The sequence below is a fragment of the Gavialis gangeticus genome, unplaced genomic scaffold (assembly GCF_001723915.1).
Source record: "Gavialis gangeticus isolate Ggan-Ray unplaced genomic scaffold, GavGan_comp1, whole genome shotgun sequence".
Classification (NCBI taxonomy): Eukaryota; Metazoa; Chordata; order Crocodylia; family Gavialidae; genus Gavialis; species Gavialis gangeticus.
The window spans coordinates 13,381,318-13,403,140 of record NW_017728995.1 but is presented as its reverse complement, the minus strand read 5'-3'; the positions used below and the strand labels follow the sequence as shown (position 1 = coordinate 13,403,140).

The 21,823-nt window shown below is 39.3% G+C and overlaps 1 protein-coding gene across 1 annotated transcript in view; it reads left to right on the top strand.

The window, feature by feature from the left end:
- The window catches only part of SI (sucrase-isomaltase), a 192,885-nt gene that overhangs the window by 138,547 nt on the left and 32,515 nt on the right, over positions 1–21,823 (top strand). Inside the window, exons 38-45 of the mRNA XM_019503238.1 lie at positions 7,718–7,851; positions 8,461–8,495; positions 8,587–8,703; positions 11,072–11,220; positions 15,381–15,465; positions 15,577–15,633; positions 18,144–18,268; positions 19,405–19,493. Of these exons, the coding sequence (XP_019358783.1) occupies positions 7,718–7,851; positions 8,461–8,495; positions 8,587–8,703; positions 11,072–11,220; positions 15,381–15,465; positions 15,577–15,633; positions 18,144–18,268; positions 19,405–19,493 (791 nt within the window). The remainder of the gene's footprint in view (positions 1–7,717; positions 7,852–8,460; positions 8,496–8,586; positions 8,704–11,071; positions 11,221–15,380; positions 15,466–15,576; positions 15,634–18,143; positions 18,269–19,404; positions 19,494–21,823) is intronic.

Below are 21,823 nucleotides of genomic sequence, written 5' to 3'. Positions count from 1 at the left end.
AGCAAAATGTAGTACTTTTCAATTCTGAGACTTTAAAAGTAATTCTTAAACATTTTCCACAGCAGTGGAGGGAGCTTAAATACATGAAAGATTATGAAGTGTGCAGATACAGCAGTAATGAATGCCAAACCTCCATAACTGACATTAAGCAAGTGGTAATCACCCTTTCAGCATGTTCTATAAACCTAGCCCAGCCTTCCCATAATAGATTCAAGGATGATCAGGAGATTCCCTTTATTTTTCCCCCCAGGTTTCCTGAGTCTCTAGCACCCCCAACCAACATGATAATTTATGCAGGGATTTCTTTGGCCCAGCAGAGTCTCTTCTGTGTTAACACAAGAAAGTTTGCTTTTACCCTACCCATCTGGTGCAGCTGACAAGAAGAAAGTATTCAGGGAGACAGTAGGATGGCTGCTGAAGGTCCTTGTTTAATACCAGTGCCATTTCCCTTTTTTACCACTCTATGGAGGTTTCAGTCTTATCCTTTAGCTCAGGCTGTAAGGACTTATGCTCTTATCTTGGGAGGTCCCTGATTCAGTCCCTGATGTTAACCAGTATGATGGCTATTACACCTGCCAGTGGAAGAGGAAAAGGCTTATGATGAGAGGCAGAAGTAAAGGCAAAAGGCAAGCCAAGAGAGGAGAGACAAGAGCAAAGGTAAAATAGGAGTTGTAGATCATAGGAACATCCTTTTGGGAAGAATTGTAACTCACTTTTAATTTGGGTTAGTTTTTTTGCACTTGGATAGTTGTGATACCAAAGTCTGCAATCTATATCCTTTAAAAGCATCATAATGAGAATGCATGCTTGTCTTGATTATATATACCTTAGTTTAAATATTCTACTAGTAGCTTATGTATGTAAATATTGTATGTGAAGATGATGAATGAACTTGCATGCCCAGATGGAAATGAAGACTTCTTGGTGCAAGTTTGAGAATCAGAGTCCCAAGTCCTATTAGCACCTTGACTGCTTATATTTAATACCTCTTTCATTATTCAGTCACTACTGTACAGTGATCTCATTTGCAATAATGCTGTGGCAGCATAGACTTGAGCTGCCAAGTAAGTTCATGGGATGTCAGAAAGGATTATAAAACTCACAACTCCGTTTGGATGCAGCTTCACTACCATTGGCACCTAAGCAAGATAGATTAAAGCTAGCTCAAGGAAATCTATGCATGCTGCAGTTTTTCAATACAGATATAGTTATACTCTTAGTTTTGAGTTCAGGAGCTTTACAATTGCTAACTTTTAGTAGATGCAATTTCTGAGCAGCATTCTGGAAACAGTTTGCCCAAGTCTGATATTAAGGGAACTTAATTTCTTACTTAGCTGGGAGCAATTACTTGTACATTGATTCTAATGAGTTCATCCATATAAATTTTTATGTTGTGTGATCCTAACTGCTGACCTACTTTATGAAATAAGATGGCCATGGTGATATTCCTAATATAGTTTAATTTGGAGGCAATTACTTGCCATCAAATGTTTTCTTGTTCCAGCACATTCAGACACAACATGTTGCATTTTCAACAGGGATTTCTATAATGAAACAGTTACCAAGGCCATGCTGGGACAATGCTGCGCATTGTAAACAAGATCAGTCAATCATAAGAGAACACTTGCTGCCACTCTTTCACAAGGCAGAACTGTTCTCAGCATTTTGATCAACTGTTAAGAACATTAATTACCCAACAATAACCTCAAGTAATTAAAGTAATTAAAATATGAAATACCTTTTGCTTCTAGGTATAGCTGTGATGGACTATTTTAATTATAGAGTTGATATTGTTTTGGCCTTACACTATAAAGCATATGAGGGTATGTGAATTTATCATTTTAAATGCAGGCACCATACACCCGTTTTTCAATTAACACGCTTAATAAAAAAACCCAAGAAGTAATATTATAAAGGGAAAAGAGTGAACTTTTTATGTAAATGATATGCATACAGCTTTTCTTTTAATAATTTATTTTCTCACTTTCAAGGCGAACTTTATTATATGTTAATTTCTTACTGAGTAATACTATCCTATTTTAGATAATGTCTGAGCTAATGATAATATATCTAGGTTGTTTCATTTCCAATTCAATGAGCAAGCAAAGAACAGCGTTTTTATGTGGGTCTTAATGACCTTAAAGCCCTTGGTAACTTTGATATTATCATAAAGAAAGAAAATATCAAGGCCACTTGATTTTTTGACAGGATGGTATATTTGGCAGTGATCCAGTACATCACTGTCAATCAAAGCTCTCACAGAATTGCTGACAGAACAGTACAGAATCTCTGATCTTTATATTGTCAGCCAAATCAAAGTACAATTTGGATTTTGTCAGTAGGCAATAAGTTAACACCGAGGACAGTAGTATCATTACTTCTGAATAGTAAATGTACAATTAAACTTATTTTCTTCTTTTTTAAGAGGTCCAATAGGAGAAATGACTTAGATAAAAGATACAGTGCACACATTGTCATTATATCGAAAAATGAACAGTATAGCTGTTTACAAATCTCAAAAAATTCATTTTATCCTTCTTCATTAGTTTTAAGATGACCCAATGCCATAATTCAAGAGGTGCCATAATAGTAGAGTTGGGAACAATGAAAGTCAAAAAATAGTTGTGAAATATCCCATGCTTTGAATTAATGACAGGTGCAATATAGTTTGCATATGTAAACCTTATGACCGGTGACTTTTGGCCATACCTTTGGAACGGATTTTAATTAGATCAAGCCGTAGTGACTTGCAAAATTCAGGGATTAAAATACTGACATTTTTTTCTAGGAAAGAGTACTGGGCAGGGAAACTGAGCTGCGGTGAGCTAGTATTTTTCTGCTCAAGTCAGACACTGGAAACAATGTCTCAGGGGAAACATGCTTCCTGATTCTTTTGCATTTGCTCTTCCAGGACTGTCTTTTGAAGCCAAATAATTCCACACAGAGATCAGGGACTTGGGGCTGAAGAGCACTGCTACAGAGAGTCTAGCTCTTTCCACTTTCCTAGTGCTAGGGGACTATTTTAACTTAATTTCTGCCTTAGTGCCATGCCTTCCCACCTTTTAACACTATGCTTTGTATCCTGCATAGAACAACTGCAGAGGATTAACCACAGTATATTTCTGTATGCACTGTGAAACTAAATAGCTTAGCATTTCAAGAAATTCATTATCCTTATTCCCTAATCTGTGGAAATAAATTTAAACAAAATATACTGTAAGATAATTGAAGGACTTCAGTAAAATTAATCTTTAAAATGTGTCAGCAACCAATAATTATCACAAGTGTACAGTGTGAAGATAATTTATTGAAAAATTTTCCTAAAATGAAAGTTCAACAGTATTGTTATTGCCAAGTTTCTGTATAGTAATGAGAGTTGTTTTAAAAATAGATATTACAACAATGATAGATTTAGGATTTTTTGTATTTGTCTTCTGGTATTTTAGTCTCAGAGCTCTGTGTTTTCCTTCCCAGCATATTTTTAACAATGGCTGAAATTCTCAACTAAGCAACCACTTCCCAGGATTAGGGCTGTAAGACCATCAGATATTGTGAAACTCTCAATAAAATCCCCAAAGTTGCCAGCACCAATACAGATATATGTTCACTGTAGTGGTTTTATAGTTCATTTGCAGTGGTTAAAGGTAAGCCTGTTCAGAGAGAGCACAACATGCACACAAGCACAAAGCTTCCACATCCATATGGGTTTTGAACATAACTTTTGAACAGCCTTACCTTCTGGCCTGACTTGAAAATATACCAGTCTCTCCCCTGCCATGCTGGATTACTGTCATTCACTTCTAAAATAGCTTCCAGACTGAATTAAAAACCAGAATATTTTCAAAGAAAATTTAGTAGCTAGGAAGAATTTTCAGAGATATATTTTTTTCCTTTCATGCAAGTGCTGTTCATGTACATACTTCAATCCTGCAAGCTGCTGAGTGCCCTGACCCTGATCCCACAAAACACTTGAGGCACATGCTGAATGTCTTCTATAGATGACATTTTCTTTTCATTTTCTGTACTTAGATGCAAGTTCCAAAGCATTGTGCAAATAGGACAATTCAAGCAGGGCAGGAATGTGTGTGACAATACATTACCAAGAAATAAAAGATACTAGAAAAGTTATTGTTTATCTTGGAAGAAATAATTACAGTACATTAGTCTAGTTTAATTACTATGGTAATTTAAGTGACTTGTGTGTTTTTACTGTAATTATAGTGTCAGTAAAGCAGCAAATCCTGTAGAAGAATAAATAAATAGTGCCTTATTGAAGCAGCTGTTTAGGCTATTATTGTAGAGAGCAAAAGCGAGCAATGCAATTTCATCATTGTGGCTTTTTAACTAGTATTTTAGTTCAGTATTTTTGTGTAATGATTCGCAGCATGTGTTCACAGTTACACAGGAATAGTTCTTTCTAAGAGCTCAAACCAGTGGTTCATATAACAAAGGAGGTCAAAAAGCAGGTTTTACATGAAGATGCCAGAATACTTATAATAACAGTTAAAGGACAAAGGGAAATTTCTTATTTATGCTGTCAGCTAGTCATTGTCCCAATGTACATATGTTTAATATCCCAGGGGGTAGGACTCTGACGTGTAAAGACAGTTGCTATAGGTAAATATGCATTGTATAAAAATATCCTTTTTCCTTCATAGTAAGGACCACAGGCCCATACCAATGGATACTTTTACCTGTTTTTGTGGATGTATTTGGTAGTCATGTTGGTCTGCGACAAACAGAAATGCAAAACTAGAACTCTTGGTTCACAGCTGATACCTTTTATTAGACCAACTAAGAAATTGCAACAACAAAAAAAATCTTTTTCTGCAAGCTTTCAGGCGCACACACCCTTCCTCAGGCTCAGACATCTCCCAGAGCTGCATGTACTTTTTTGGAAGATTGTTCACTCATCTCTACTTCTCCTTCTGGATAATTTGCATCAGCCATTGCCCCTGCAGGCCTCAGGGAGGAAGGTCAGAAGCAAAAGGAATGGTCTGTCTCTCTCATATAAGTGTCTTGTTGGAGAGCTTAGCCAGCAGGGTTGCTATGTGTAAATTTACAGACTGTCCATAAAAATCCAGGATAAAAACACCTGTCTGAAAAGGCTGTAAAAAAAATATCGAGCTGTCTGTAGAAACACTGAGCAACCCAGAGCTGATTGACAATCCCTCCTCAGAAATAAAGCTGGAGTTAAGCATTGAAAGATGGACAGAGCAGAGGAGCCCCAGCTAGTCTCTGAGTGGGAGCAAAGCTGTCAGAGCTTTGTAGCACATGGAAGCTTCTGGAGTCTCCCTGCCCCAACCATTTGCTGCTGCTGCCGGCTCCTGTCACCTGCCTGTAATACTACTGGGTTACAGGTAGGCAGACAGTCCTTCTTTGGGGTGTCTCTGCTGGAATGGGGGGGTGTGCAAGCCATTAACTGGCAGGGGTAAGATAGGAGGTGGGCTGGGGGGCATCAGTGTATGAAAGAAGTGAGTATGGGACCTCTGGGAGGGAGAGTGGGCAGGTGCTCTCCCCCTTGAGATCTACTCACTTCCACACACTCATGCCCCAGAACAGAACAGTATTGGAACTGCGAGAATAAATTGGGATATTCACGCACTGAAGCCCTGGGTCAGCACAATATAACCATTGCTGCAGTCAGGCAGGGTTGCCAGACCAAGGTTTATTTTCTTACTCCTGGTCTGCAAACTTTTACTGATAGCCAAACTTTTTACTGTAGTCAGTTTTAAACCAAAAAATTTGAAAATATCATGGACCAGTCAAGTTATTGATGGGCAGAACCCTGTTACTTCTGGTCAAACTCAGAACCCAGAAAGGAGAAAGAAGGACTGGGTTTAACAGAGACTGTCACCCCTGTCATTTTCTGTAGGACAAAAAACAGTGAATAGAGGGTAATTCAAGTATGAACACTGGCCTGGTGTGTAGGAGGGAGAAGGGAACTTTTGGCATGGGATAGACAGGGGGACAAGAAAGCAAAGCACATAAAGCCCTGCTCAGGGAGTAAAGGTGAGTATGGAAGGAAAGACTGGTAGACAGAAACCTCTTCATGTTAGGACCCAGGATTTGAGGGGATGAATGACTATTGAGAAGCCTTTCCTCCTTTTTCACTGTTTTCCAAAATAGAAAAGTAAGAGGAAACGGCAGTGATAATGCTGTTTATGCCTTTCTGGCTCCAGAGGCTTTATCTCATGGGCTAAATTAGCCTCCTTGTAGATAATTCTATCTTGCAAAGGAGTTATGCTATTACAAAACCAATGCTTTATGTGGGACCAGGCAGGTTTAAAATGAATATCAGAAATAAAAAAAATATCACCGCTTAAACCTTAGAACAGTGTGAAAAAAAGAGATTGTTCTGCTGGCTGATGTGTAGCCCATAGTCTAATTATCATGTTAAATGAAGGGAACACAGTCTGCTGTACCATACTTTGTATTCAAACAGGTGAACCTCAAAAACATAATGATATTTGCATCCTAAATACATTTAAGAGGTAATCTCTTTGATTTAAATGTCCATGTCATGGCCTTTGAAACATGGAAAATTTGGGGGCAAAGGAATGGTGTATATTGTGTTTTGAGATCTGCTAGACCAGGCTTGTCCAACATGTGGCCCGTGGGCCACCATGCGGCCCTACAAGCTGTTTTCTGGGGCCCGAGGAGCTGTGACGGGAAACGAAAGTAAACACTTTACTTTTGTTTTGGGGGGGTGATGGGATACCGCTTCCTGTGAGGTCTTTGAATATGGCTCGCCGGCTCACTGGGTGATAAAAAGTTCATGATCCAGACCCACATTCAAAAATGTTGGACGCCCCTGCACTAGACCATTGATAGCAGACTTCCCCAAGTGCTGATATGTCCTGAGGCCGACTCTGGATGGTCAAGGCATGCTTCTAGGAAAATGCCATTGTAATGGAGCTATAGATTTAGCACACGAAGAATAGGAAAATGTATTTCTTCTAACCCAAAAAAGTCCTTTATTTGAGTCTTAGTGTCCTTGGATGTAGTTTTGTTTGAAAACAGGAAGGTGATTTAAAGTGGTGATGAAACCACATATCAATGGGCTTGCTGTTTATATGCTGTACGATTTAAGAAAGTTGAATTAAGTTATTTTGACTGTTGAAACATTCTTAAATTAAGGGAAATTCAGGATATATATTAGCATTCCCTTGCAGCTAGAGTCAGGCTGGTCTTGTTGTGTCTTTAACCTGAAAGCAAGTGTAAGTACCCATTTTAACAGGTCTATGAGCCTTAATACTCAAAGGAAAATTTTCAGTCAAGTACATATAATTTTTTTCTATTTATCTTCGTTCAGTGAGTTATCTTTTAATTTACCTAAATGTCCAAGGCTTTTTGAAAGTATGACCATATTATATTTACAGACTCTCTTCTACTTTTTGTCTGGGTTTTAAGCATTTTTAAACAATTGGAGTAGATTGAAGACACAGCATTATCTGAGACAGCCATGCTGTCATTACCATGACCTTTTGTATGTTTTAATGTGACCTGTAATTGTTATTTTCAACTTCTCTACTAGTGGATAATGGATATTCATTGCCTAGGACTATCTACATAAGCGTAAGCTTGCCCACCTTTCAAATTTCCTTTATAGTTCCTATTTTTTTGTATTAAATTGAATGTTCCTACAAGCACTTATGCAAGGTCTCATAGTTTTTTTCCACATATAATGGGCTTTTTGTTCCAATTTCATTGTTAGTGCTTTACAGAAGGTCACAAAGGAACGTGGAATTGTCATCACCCGTTCAACATATCCATCTAGTGGAAGATGGGCTGGGCACTGGCTTGGTGATAATACTGCAGCTTGGGATCAACTTTATAAATCTATTATTGGTATGTGAAATCAGCCGTCTTTAAAGTCAATATATGCTTTATATCAACTTTACTTTTCGACACTTAGGTCTTTTATTTGTATCCTCTGACATCCTTAAACCAATGATAATGGGTGCCAGGGAGGGTGTAACAGAGGATGGATAGCTCTAGACATGCCCTATTCATATACTCTCCCTCAACAGCATCTACTACTGCCACTGACAGTGTTGGGATAGTGGGCTAGAAGCACCATTGGAGTGATCCAGTACAGTGCATCATATGTTTTTATCTGCTTCTATGAGAGTTAGAGTAGAAGAAATGTAACTTTAAGCAAAATAAGGATTTTAGCAGTCAAAATTCAGATATTAATCCTTTTCTTGACCCATACTCCATATTGCTGAACTTGCTAAATAGATATTAGACTTCATAGCGGTACTTCCAACTCCCACCAAAGTCATCTCTGATTCTTCTCTACTCTCTGCTCACCAGTCTGCTTCACTGCTTTTGAGAAGACATCTTGCAGCAATGCTTGCAGGGAGGGAAGAATTGTACTGTGTAGAAACTATATAAACACCTTTAAAATGCCAAAGAAAATACCAATCAATAAAGTTGCATTATATTTTCTTGCAGGTATGATGGATTTTAGCCTCTTTGGAATATCCTATGTAAGTTAGTATTATTAATATATATTTTAAACATTTTTACCCATTTGTAATAATCTGCAGCATTCAAATTGAATTTGTTTTACACTTTCAGACTGGAGCAGATATCTGTGGGTTCTTCAAGGATACAGAGTATGAAATGTGTGCCCGCTGGATGCAGCTGGGAGCCTTTTATCCATTTTCTAGAAATCACAATGGCAAAGGATCAAAGGTAGGTCATAAGTTGTTTTTTTTTATTTGTTGTGCACCAATAATGTGCTTGGGGCTGCAAAGATCATGAGTAGTCCTGCTGTGACTAAAGAAAAGTGGTAGAGTAGAAGGGCCACATTGGGTCCCATTGGGTTTAAGCTCTCTAAAATACAACTGCTTATTTTAGAATAAGTGTTCTTGGGGTGCCCTAGATGTAAGTGGGTATTCCAGGATTGTATCCTGCTAACTTTAGGTTGTCAGTTGGATTTGAACCACTTTCTTTGAAAATGTGTAAAGTTTTGAAAGTGTTAAGGGTGAAATCCTTGCACTACTGAAGTCAGTGGGAGCTTGGCCATTGGTTTCAGCAGAGCAAGGATTTTTTTCCAGAGTTGTGCAAGACCATTGGCTCAAACCAGGAATTTGATCAAATGTAGCTTAATTTCCAATGTGCTAAGCAACAGTAATTCACGTAGCATACATGTCCAGGCTACATGCAATCAGCGTTGGATACCAGATTTGGTGATGCATGTTTATTAGCACTTGCTGGCTGTTTTTCATCACAAAGTGATGTCTGGGAAGATGACAGCACATTCCTGATGTGGCCACTATTCTGCTTTGGGTTTCTATAGACCTATGTGAATATACATGAAGTTGTCAGATGCATAGTTTGGTTGGAGTAAGATTTAGTTGTGGAAAACTAAATGTATTTGAATGAAAACTTTTTTGAAATTCAGACCGCAAACTAGTTCTTACACAAAACATTTGATATTTCTTTCAAGAGAGCTTAGAGGTACTGGCAGTGGAAATCTCCTAGTTGGCTTAGTTTTCTGTCTCATGCTGATGACCCAGCAAAAATAAATGTATTGGTATTTAATATGATATGCTGGTATTTAATGTTAGATATACTGGGGTGCCTCTAGGAGGGAGTCAACAAGACATAATGTTAATTACAAGCAAGGCTTGCTTCATCAGGGCTAGCAAGAAGCAGTGCAAATGAAGATCTGTTGTACCAGCTAAAGCAACAGCATTTGGGAAAGATTTCATCCCCTGGGAATTATATATAGTATTTGTAATGCCGCCATTCAGAGGGAGGTGTGGTATTATCTTTATCCTGTAGGTACAGCCCTATGGGAGGTGCAGAGGTACTTAATGGATGTGACCATTCTCCTGGCTCCCTAAAGAGATGGTATTCTAAGTTAAACCATATACCGGTGTATACCATCATATTCTGAAACTGAAATCCAGCTCATCCTTCCCCCTTCCCCCTCCCATGTATACCTTTAAAAAAATCTTCTACACCTACAATGCTCAAATAAATGTTCTCTTTTTTTGTCATAGACACTTAAGACAGCAAGATTGACCTTAGTGTTCTTATCCCCTAATTGTTCACAGTTAGAAGGCAAATCAGAAAATGAAACACTGTAATATGATTCTTGAGGGAGTATGCAAAATTACAGTGTTTTGCTTATATTGCCTCTATCGGATACTGTCTTTCTTTAAAGAATAAAAGGAAAACTATTGTCTAGATGTAGGACAGTGCTAGCTGAGGAGTGTATTGTGGAGAGCTGTAAAAGAAGATAACTGAGAAAATAAAAAAAATAGAACCAGCACTTATGTTCTAGTTAGAGCTTCAAGTCTAGCAGAGTAGAGCTATTTATATGGCATATATCTAATGGATTAAAGTCTCCTTTTAAAAACAGTGTGCTTTATCTTGCAGCAGCACACCTTTCGATTGGATTTTTAAAGCCTTTAAAAATGCAGATGCAGGGTTATCATGTTGCTTCCAGTCTTACCCAATTTGCCAAGGTATTGTTCAATACATTTAATAAAGATTGAAAGTGCTCCCTGACATCACTCATTAGTGCTTCTTTTTCTTTTTGAAAGTCCTGAGTGCTGCCCTGAAGCAAAGAAGGATAATAAATTATGTACAACAAAATGTGTCACATATTCAGTGGAGTTTGCATTAAAATCTTTCTCCTACTCCTAGTATTTTCCATAGGTTTTTCTCACCTTTCCCCTTTATGAGTTTCCCTGCTTAGAGCTCATAGTGACACCTACTGCTATTTACTGTCACTTTGTCCTTCGGAGAGAGAAAAACTCTGCAGTTTTGTGTGAAAAGGGTTTTCAGTGCAAAAGTCTATAGAGATCGTCTCATCTAGAAATAATTATCAGGGTTGGTGAAGTCATATATGTACTCTCTCAATATCATTATTGCTATATATATTCAATAACTGCTGCTACTGTTACACCTAATGGTGCTCCCACTGCATCTGCTACATCTACTGTTGTAGACTTACAGGAACGTTAACAGTTGCCTTGAGCCATTTATATTTTCTGTTCTTGAAAAGAGAAAATAGTTTGAATAACAACAACCTCTTTGTCCTTTCTAGAGGCAAGATCCTGTTGCCTTTGATGAAGCATTTCAAAATATTTCCAGAAATGTACTCAATACAAGATACACATTGTTACCCTATCTCTACACATTAATGTATGGAGCCCATGTCCATGGTAGCACTGTGGTTCGTCCTATTCTCCATGAGTAAGTATGAGTGTTTTCCTCAGTTGGACATTATTTTAAACAAAAATTCATGAGTATCCCAAGATTGCCTTAATCAGTGTTTTTTTTTTTAAGGAGTAATTTATCTAGATGGTAGAGATTATTCTTTATAAACGTGCAAAAGAACAGATAAGAACTGTTTGATGCTAAATCCCACCTCCCATACCTATCAATAGCACTGGCTCCAAGGAGTTGCTATCCTCTGTAAAACTGTATATTTGTGTCTGTCGGCTCATTTACATGTCGCCATATGGCGACATTGGTACAGCACCATGCTTTAGTACTTCTTTTTGCTGCTACATCTCCATAGAGATGCACTATACCAGGGGAGTGCGGTGCTACAACAACATAGCTGATGATCATGTGTAGACTCACGTGATCGCTGTGTCACCATAGCATGCCATACAGTGACATAGTACATTGCTGTGTCACCATAGGGTGATGTGTAGATGTGCCATATATGTATGCATGTAAAAAAAAGATTTCTATTTCCATCTTTGCTGAGTCAGTGATTTGCTTGATTTTGATGGGGGTTGTTCTCCCTTTTTAGTCCCTAGTTGTGTATACCTCCATCAGAGAGGTGGAGCACAAGAGAAAATTCTACCAGAGCTTTGTAAACCTGACACAAACTATGTCTGTCCATATAGTGTGTTTGAGACAAAGATTTATTTAATTCTTTATTTTCTGATTGTTTAGCAATTACATGTCAAGGTTTCACAGATTTCTAGTAATTTGGATGCCTTGGTTTTGCCCACACTGACACACTGAGAAACACTTAAAAGCGCTTGATTTTAAAAGGGTGTACTTTCTGAAAATCAGGCCCCTTTAAGGTTTCAAACATTAGAATTTAAGTTGGATATATACAAGCAACAAATTACACTAAATTAAAAGGGATTGAGGGTAACCATCAGTGACAACATCTACACATGTGGTTTATTGAGGAGTAGAATCGTTAGATACAGAGTAAAACATCACCATCTACAAATGAAATGGTAATAGGTCCCAATAAACCAATTAACACTGTCAGGGACAGTAGTATCTTATGGCAGACTAATTAACTGCAATTAAATGCACTTGTAGAGGCTAACTGTGGACCTAAATTGTGCCCAGCCAGCGCTTAGTCACATGACTCTGCCCTTTCATCCCCAGCCAGCCCCTCTGCTGTCCAACACCACCTCCCAGGGATCAGGACAGATCAGGGTAGAAGTGGCCTTGGCATAAACTGCTTTGCCTTGGGCCATAGGTGATGCATGGGGGAGGGAATGTGCCCACCTGACAAGACCGCCACTAATGGCAGTGCCTGCAGGAACTCACCAGCTCTGTTCCTGCTGCCACCACTGACGTCAGTCCTTGTGGGAGTTCAGCAGCTCCACTCCTGCTGCTCATGTCAACAGTAGTGCCTGCAGGAGTTCACCAGCTCCAGTCCTGCTGCCAATGCTGGCAGCGGCCCTGTGAGTGCCCCCCCCCGCCCCACCAGACTACCCATGGTGACTACCCCTTCCCTTTCCCTCCCCTCAGACTACCCATGGTGACTACCCATGCCCTGGGTTCACATGTAGATGCTGTGCCAAGGAGTAGTTTACTGCAGCTCAAACTGCCCCAGAGTGTATTGGTTCAAATGAATTGCATGTGTACATGCACCCAATGCAACTATGTTTGCCCTACAGTAAATAGAAGCTAAATTCCAGTTTTATCCAGGGGGTAAGTTCAGGCATACAGTCAGTTACCACTGGATAAGTCCACACCCCCATTTAGCTTTCAGTGATTTGTTCAAATGTCCATACCCTCTTTGTTGACACTGTTGAACTGATTGAAATTGTCAGATCGGTAGGTTGAAAGTTTTCATATGCTAACTAAGCTCCTGGAAGCAGTGTAGGCTGGTGTCCATGTAGGGATTTAGAATAGCTTAGACTGGTCACTACCATGCTTGAAACTCTTGACACCAATCATTAAAAATGATAATTAAATACAAAATCAGTACTGGAAAGAGTACTGGCCTAGAAGGGGGTCCACCATATTTTCCCCTCCTCTTCTTAACTTGTTTCATTTTTTTCCAGTAAAGGAAAACACAGTAGGAGAATTAAAAACAAAACAGAAAGAAGCAAAGGCAAAAACAGTGAAATGTAATATTAAGGTTTCATTTCTAAATGGTTTACAGAGGGTTGATAAATGATTTAATAGGTGAGCGCCCTGCTGAGCCTGGGTTGGGGGGTGTGGAAAAGGACTGGCAGGCAGCTGGTCCACACCTGGGACAGTTCCCAGCAAACTCATGCCAGGCAGGAAAGCCTCACCTGGTAGGGAGCTCGCTGGCAGCTATGTGTCCTGATGCTCATGGGGCCAAAAGAGTTCTTCTGGCTGCAGTGGCAGCTGTCTTCTAGCCCCATGCACATCAGGTACCGTCCCAATGTACATGGCGTTGAAAGACAGCTGTTGCTGCAGCCAGCAGAGCTCTTCTGGCCCTGTGCACATCAGAACCAGCCTGGAGCGCCACCTGGTTGCTGCAGGAGGGGCAGAGCAGGACTTACTCCCAACAGGTTGCATATGTAGATGTGCTCCCAGGGAAGGCTTATTGAGGAGTATTTTACTGTACAGTTACCCAAACGTGGATTAATAATACATGTAGACGCATCCCAGGGTGGATCTTTTTCTCCTGCTCTTCCTCATAGGAGGAGGTATGCCCCGTTATAAATAAATCAGTTTTTGAAATAGGATGCTACTCAAAAAAAATTATGGAAGGATACCTAGGGGTCAAAGGTTGAAAATCATTTATCTAAACCCAAATATTAAAGTATATTTTTTCTGATTCAGAATATTAGTCATAGATTTATGAAAAAAGCCTGATCTTTTCTGGAGTTTCAGCTATGAGAAAATCCGTGATCATGTTGTAGCTTTAGACTTAAGTGAAAATAACATACTTAATACATGGATGGGGTTTTTTCCCCCATCATTCCAAATTGATTAGCGGAGGCATCCATTTTCCCTTCACAGAATTAATTTCTATAAAAACAAAATGATTATCGTTTTATCGAATGAGCAGATTGAGGAAATTCGTTCTCCACTAGAAGCCTTCCAGTTCCAGCTTTATGAAAACATATTAAAGGAAATATTTCCTGGTTGTGTCATAAATTAGGACCAAAGGCCAGTCTGCTTCAGTACTGCCATATCATTTGTTTTTTAACATTGCGTTAATGGCAAGATAAATAAATGTTTGCACTGAATCCTTTGGAGATGGTAAACCAGACTGAATAAAATAAGAACTGACTTTAAACTTATTCCCAAATCATACTGCATCCAGACTTCTTACAGGTTTAAAAATAGTTGGCTTAGTTTGAGAACATATTATTCCCATTGCTGAACATTAACTTGCTCCAGTTGACTTCAGAGGAACTAATTATGTGAGGCACTGTGTAAAAAAGTGATTAAGGGGTTCTCACTGTGGCTGTTAATTAATATTACTATTGCTGTGCCTGGGAACCTAACAGTGAACCTTTCAAGAAACAAATCTTTCCAGTTTCGTGACTAAACTGAGTGAAAAGTAAACAAAAGTAAATCATCATCATAATAATAATACCTTGTATTTCTATCCTGACTTTTTGTATGATGATCTGTATAAATTCCCAGTGGCCATGTCTGCACAAGATGCTGATCGTGAAATCATTATGGCGCAGTCCTTTAGTTCTTGTTTATAGAAGTACTAAATGACTGCCCAGTAACCAGAGTTACTGCACAGTAGCATTGCCAAATGCCTTTTTCGTGATGCTGGCTGTGCAGTAGCTTGTCACTACTGCGCTGTAGCATTGCATCATGCTTTCTGCCAGTAGTCACGGGCTACAACGCAGTCAGTGTCTTGTGTAAATGTGGCCAGTGTATATTAAATGTATGTGGAAAAGTAAATTCCCCAATTCAAAACCACAATTTGAATTTTACAAATTCCACAATTTTGTAAAATTGATCCAACGTCAATTTTTTGAATGATGTATTAACACTCTGAATAATTTTGTAGTAATATAATTACCATTAGCAATAATATAAGTAAAGTTGTGGGTGAGTTTTAGAGCCTTAGATATGTCAGGTGAACTTAGAAGAAGACATTTTTGAACAGTTTGATACCATGTCCGTAATAATGATTTCACTGATTTTAGGTTTGTGGAAGACAAAACAACGTGGGATGAGTACAAGCAGTTTCTCTGGGGACCTGCACTACTCATTACCCCTGTATTGGATCCAGTAAGCATTTATATCTAACTGAATATGAGTGGACTTTTAAAAGTGTTTTTTCTTCTCTTCACTTCACTTTTTTCCTTTACTTTCTGTAACACATATGTGTTTAAATTCTAGAATGCTGTGTCAGTAGAGGCTTATATACCCAATGCACGCTGGTATGATTATTATACGGTAAGTGATTTTTTTTAAACCTTCAACTCATGGTAGAGGTGATCTCTTTTCTTCAACCAACTAGATATTTGCAAAAAAAAATTTTTTTTTTTTTAAATTTGCATGCTTTCGGGCACACTCGCCCTTCTTCAGGCATAAGAGAATGACCTTCTTCCTAATGGTAAGAACTGTTAGAATAGCATAGAATACTCTGCTTGCCTCAGTAATAGACTCTTCTCAGTTGAAGCTAAAAAGAAGAGTGAGAATCCTTGAGATAGTGAGGAAAAGGAAGGTTTATATTGCTGGCAAAGGATGTGCAGGATAGGACTAGGATATTGTTGGTAGGAATACAGTAAATTGTGGCATGGAGGGTGGACAGCAGATAGGGAAGTAATTAATAGAACAAGTGCAATGAGAAGAGGGATAAAGATTGATATGGTTGATGAGATAGGACAGCATACTTGGATGATTTTAAAACAGTCTTTAGTAAGGAAATTACATCAGTTTGGAAATTAATTGATACATTTTGGATTTTGGATCTCATCCTGTGAGGTGATTATCACCAGCAATAAGAATTAAGAGCAGTTAACATTTTCAGGTGACGTCTGAAGAAGTCAAAATAGAGTTTCAACTCATGAAGTTTCATTACAGAAGTATTAAGATGATAGGATCATCATAGGAAAGCGGAGCTACAGGATACTTCACGAGGTCATCTAGTTTAGTGCCTTGCTCGAGACAGAATCCTCTCTGACCACACATAACAGAATGTGCCCCCTATGGGGCAGGGGGGAGGAGGGAGTGCACTATGTCCATTTTCTTTCTCCGGCTTCCCCAGTGGGGCCTGGTTCTCTTGCTTACCATGTCTTGATGTTAAAATTAATATATTTGGGAAGCTGCCCTCAGAGAACCAAAGTTCAGCTTTTAGCACCTTGCCTCCACCCTGCTCAACAGCAGGCTGCTGGTCTGCACAATCTGCACTCCCTAGCCTGAGCAGGACTTGGTCTCTCTCTTGGCTGCCCCCCTGGCCCTGTCTCTCTCTAAGCTTTAGCCTTTCACAGCCCACTAGCTCCCTAGACTTTGTAGCTTGCTCCTGTGCCCTTAATATGGCACAGGATTAAGTACACCCAGTACTTTAAGAACTGGCTTAAGGTACAGCCAGTTCTCCTGGAATCCTTTTCTCCTCCAAATTGCTTCCCAGGGGATCCTTCCTACCAGTTTTCTGAGTTTGTTAAAGTCTGCTTTTCTGAAGTCCCATGTTTTTATTCTGCTGTTCTTCTTTCCTCCTTGTAGGATCTTGAACTCTATCATTGTGTAGACACTCTCACACAAAGTACCCTCCACATGCACATTTTTAATGTTTCTTCCTGTTTGTGAGTAGAAGGTTGAGAAGACTTTTGTCCTTAATTGTGCTCTCCGTCACCTGTACCAAGAAGTTATACCCAACACAGCCCAGGACTTTGTTGGATTGCCTGTACACTGCTGTTTTTCCTTCCCAGTAGATGTTACAGTAATTAAAGACCTCCATGAGAACCAGGTCCTACAATTTGCAATTTGGAAACTTCCATCAGTTGTTTAAAGAAAGTCTTGTCCACTGCCACCTCTTGATTTAATGGCTCATAGCAGATGCCTATCATGACAGCCTCATTTCTATTTTGCCCTCTGGCTTTACCCACTTACATCATAATTGCTTAGTTATACCAGGACCTCCAATTCTTCCCATGCCTCTCATGTTAGTATATAAACATTTCAGGTTTCTAAATAATGGTCCTTTTCTCTCCCTAAGAACATTGCTAAGGCTTCCACTATTGCCTCTCATTATTAAGTTATTATCAAGGCTCCTTGTCTCTACTTACCTTTGTGCTTTTTGTCGCCATCTACCAGTAAACCTATTGTAAAGATGAAAGAGGAGTTTATGTTTGTGGAGGTAGGAAGGGTCTGACCAAGACGCTTCTCTGTAAATTATGGATTCAGGTATGCAAATCTGAGTTCACGATACCATGATTAATATGAATAATTCCACACAAAACTATTTTTATAACAATATTATGTTAAACAAGTTTGACACAACTGTAATAATGATGAGTGAAATAGGTAAGATATTTGAAAGTCACAAATAGATACATTCTCAAAGACCTTTACCTCCATAAACATTTTTTGGTGCTTCTCATGACTGTAATGTCTATCTGATGTCTATCACAGGACAGGAGAAGTAGGGAGGCATAACTTGGAGCAATTTAACTATATCTGCCTTCACAGGAAGAAAATAGGAGATACTTAATTTGTCATTATTTGTCATTCAGTTGCCTAGCTTTAGGTCATTTCCTATCCACTAGTTTCAAACTATTGTTTTATTAATGCAGAATTTTGTTTTCTTAGTTTGTCTTAAAACTATTGCACAGGTACCATTGTGTCAAAAATCTTGTAAATGATGGTTCCAATAATGTATATCAACCAACATTTCTATGATCCAATTCTTTCATTTTACATAACTACTATTAAGAAGTAACTGAACTGAAGTCATTTTTTAACAGGGGAAGGATATTGGCTTGAGGGGACAATTCGGTTATTTTTCAGCTCCTCTTGAACATATCAACCTTCACATCCGAGGCGGTTACATTATTCCCTGGCAATACCCTGCTCTTAATACTGCTTCCAGGTACTGTAAGATGAACTGGAAAACTGAAATTTGTGTGTGAGGAATGTGTTGTTTGTGAATGTAGATGCTGAAAGATGGTTAGTAGTCCAGAATATTAAAAGTTTTCCCAACCGAGATGGCCTAGAGAACAGGTGATAAGACAGGTATAGAAAAATTTCAGTTTATCACATGGTGGAAAAATATAAGAGGGAATCAGTTTAAAAATGTTTTATTATAACTTAAAAAGTTATGTTTCATGATTACATGGTGAGTCACTCATTAGAACCCCCTCTGTCTCTCTGCGTGCACATTAGGTGATAGGCCTGGCTTTCAGCACCTCATTTTAGAAGAATATATGGTTCTATCAGGTTTACACTGGATTTCTGGGCTGCAGCCTCTGGTTTTTTGCCATACATTTTAACACAACAAATCCAATTAATTGTGATACCTGTAATTTCTTTGCTTTGCACATCTGACATAATAATGCTGTAGTTACACAGGAACAATCTTTCAGAACATATGAGGTATGTCTGTATAGCTGGGTTGAATGTGCATTGTCTTGGTTAGGAGATTGGTACCTATTTGATAAACATGAATGTTCCACAGCAAAGTAATCCCCATGTTACTGTGTCTTCAGTGCGAAATGTTTCATAGGCATAAGACAGTACAACAGTGCAGATATAGCTAAAGGAGATGCACCATTTTGGAAAACAGGCACATATACATCTTGTCTTAACCTATGTATAAATTTAACCTATTCATCACGCATTTTGTTATACCTTAGTTCAGGCACCCCTTTTCAGTAGCAGAGTTAGTGTTCAGCCACACAGATGCTCTGTCTCTCTGTGTCTCAGTGTCACCTGCAGCTGACAGCTTCCAACCCTTCCTGAAAATACTAGTATCTTTAAGGTATTAACATAACCTTTGATTTTAGGTTTAGCCTGGGAAGACTAGGGTCCCACAGCCTTCATGGATGCCAGGCTAGGGTTATTTCTCACTAAGTATTTTCTGAAATGTTTCGTGAAGGACCCTTGGTACTAACTATGACAGTCCCCTATCTTTCTCCTTGCTTCCTCCCTCCTCCCCCATATCCAAACTGTAGCTATGAAGAAATGGAGAAATACATAATGTGCTTGTTGGATCTAATTTTATTTTAGTCGAAGAAACCCAATGGGACTTACTGTCGCTTTGGATGATGGTGGACTTGCTCAAGGTCAGCTGTATTGGGATGATGGAAACAGCATTGGTGAGCATAATTTTTTTTGTCTCATAATAAACCTTAAACTCTTTTCAAGTTATATTACGTTGCATAAATATTGTTTTTCCCTTGTTACCTTGTATTGCTGATTTGAACAGTTGAGTTTTATATGTTTTTTAATTATACTTTTCTTTCATATTTGGTGTGTAAATAATTGTCCATCTAGATTGACTTCTGTATATGCATGTACACCCCAATCATGATGATATTTTTGCATGTGCATAGTTCTCGTGTATACAATGTAACTGCATGTGCGAGTGAGAGCTTTGTAAGAATTTACCCGTAAAAATATTCTGAGATCAGAATTCTACAACTTAGGGTGCATGGATAGATTCTCAAATTTGCAAAGACCCACTGAAGGCAGGGGTCCCTCCCACATTATGTTGCAAATTTCAAGATCAGGGTTTACAAGTTGGAAACTGAAGAACGGTTTTACTTACCTGTTCTTACTGGAGTTCTTTGCGCTGAATTCTCTAATTACACTGTACTTACTGGTGCAGACAAAAATGACAATGTTCACCTGATCTGGCCACGGAAAGCACAGTTTACAGCTGTGACCAAACACAAATGCAAGGCTGCAGACCACTTCAAAAATGGCTGATTGGGTGAAAACCTAAACACTCATTGTATGAGGGGTCAGATGAAGATGTTTCAAAACAGAGCATCTTCTGAAACTTGTCTACACTGCCTGCCACCTTGTCATTGTTTTCAGAATGGGAGGAGGGAAAGGGAGCAGAGGAAGTTCATTCTGGGGGGTTTTCAGCCCCCACTGGAAGATGTGGTAGGTGTATTGGGCTCCCCTGATGTGGGGAGGGCTCCAATTCACCCACTCCATCCTCCAGCCTAGGATGGGGAACCGCTAGAATGAGTTCCCTCTGCTCCCTTTCCCCCCTCACGTTCTGAAACAGGGACACTCTGGGAAAGAGGAGGGGCTGTTGCGAGGGGAAGCCAGCTGGCAGCCAGCAACTAGATTCCCACACCCCGTGGAACCATCAGTAAACTTCTGTTTGGTCCCAGGGATCAGAACAATTCCTGCAATGTGTTTTCACTTACAGGGTGGAGTTGTACTTCAGTCTGCACCCATAGTGCCCATGTGGCAGAGATCAGAGTGTTTTTTGCCTTTGGTGTCACCTGCACCTAGTTGATCTTGAAGCCCATTTACACAAATAGCATAAAATGGACAATTGACCTCTCTTTCTTCTCAGTGAAATTAATAGTAGTATGGGAAGGGGAGGAGTATAGGACACACAGAGAACACATCTTGAAGAATGCCAATTGCCAGTAACTTCCCTTTCTTCTTTGAGTGCTTATCTGTATGTGCCATCAGTTCAAATGGATGAGTCCGAGGGTGGGTGGGCCCAGAAGAACTAGAGACAGTACAGAGAATAGTAGTAGGGATGATTAGTGGCATGGAGGAGCTTTCATATGAGGAGAGCCTAATTAGGATAGGCCTATTCAATTTTGAAAAAGAGAAGCTTGAGGGGGGGACATGATAAGGGTTTACAAAACACTAAATGGTGAAGAAAAGGTAAATAGGGATTTATTATTTACTTCTTCTCACAATAGGGGTCATAAAATGAAACTAGGAAGCAGTAACTTTAAAACTACCTAAAGGAAGTTCTTTTTCACATAGCATGTAACTGAAGAGTGGAGCTCATTGCCTCAAGATATTACAGAAGCTGGTAGTTTAGCCAGATTCAAAAAGGGATCAGGCACATTCTTGGAGGAAAGAAGCATTAGTAGATATTGAACATGGGAGTTAAGGGTACAGTCTCTGAATCAGAACTTTCTAGGCATTAAATGCTGGAGGCTGCAAGTAGAAAAGGACCAGGGGAAAAAACTTTGGTTGTACTCTGTTCATGCTCCCTTTCAGCATCTGCTCCCTACCACTGTGTGATACAGGATACTAGACAAGGTGGACTTATGGTCTGACCCAGTAAATGGCAAATCTTATGTTCTTCTAGTCTTATATTAAAGATTAAGAGAGTAGCCTTAACCATAGTTTCACAGTTTCATAGTTAGTAGGGTCAAAAGGGACCTGAGCAGATTTCATAGATTTCATAGACATTAGGGTTGGAAGGGACCTCGGAAGATCATCAAGTCCAGCCTCCCGCCCAAAGGGCAGGAAGTCAGCTGGGGTCATGGGATCCCAGCAAGATAAGGATCCAATTTACTTCTGAAGGTGTTCAATGTAGGTGCTTGAACCACCTCCGATGGCAGACTGTTCCAGACCTTGGGGGCTCGGACAGTAAAGAAATTCTTCCTTATGTCCAGCCTGAAACGGTCTTGCAGTAGTTTATGACCGTTCGACCTCGTCA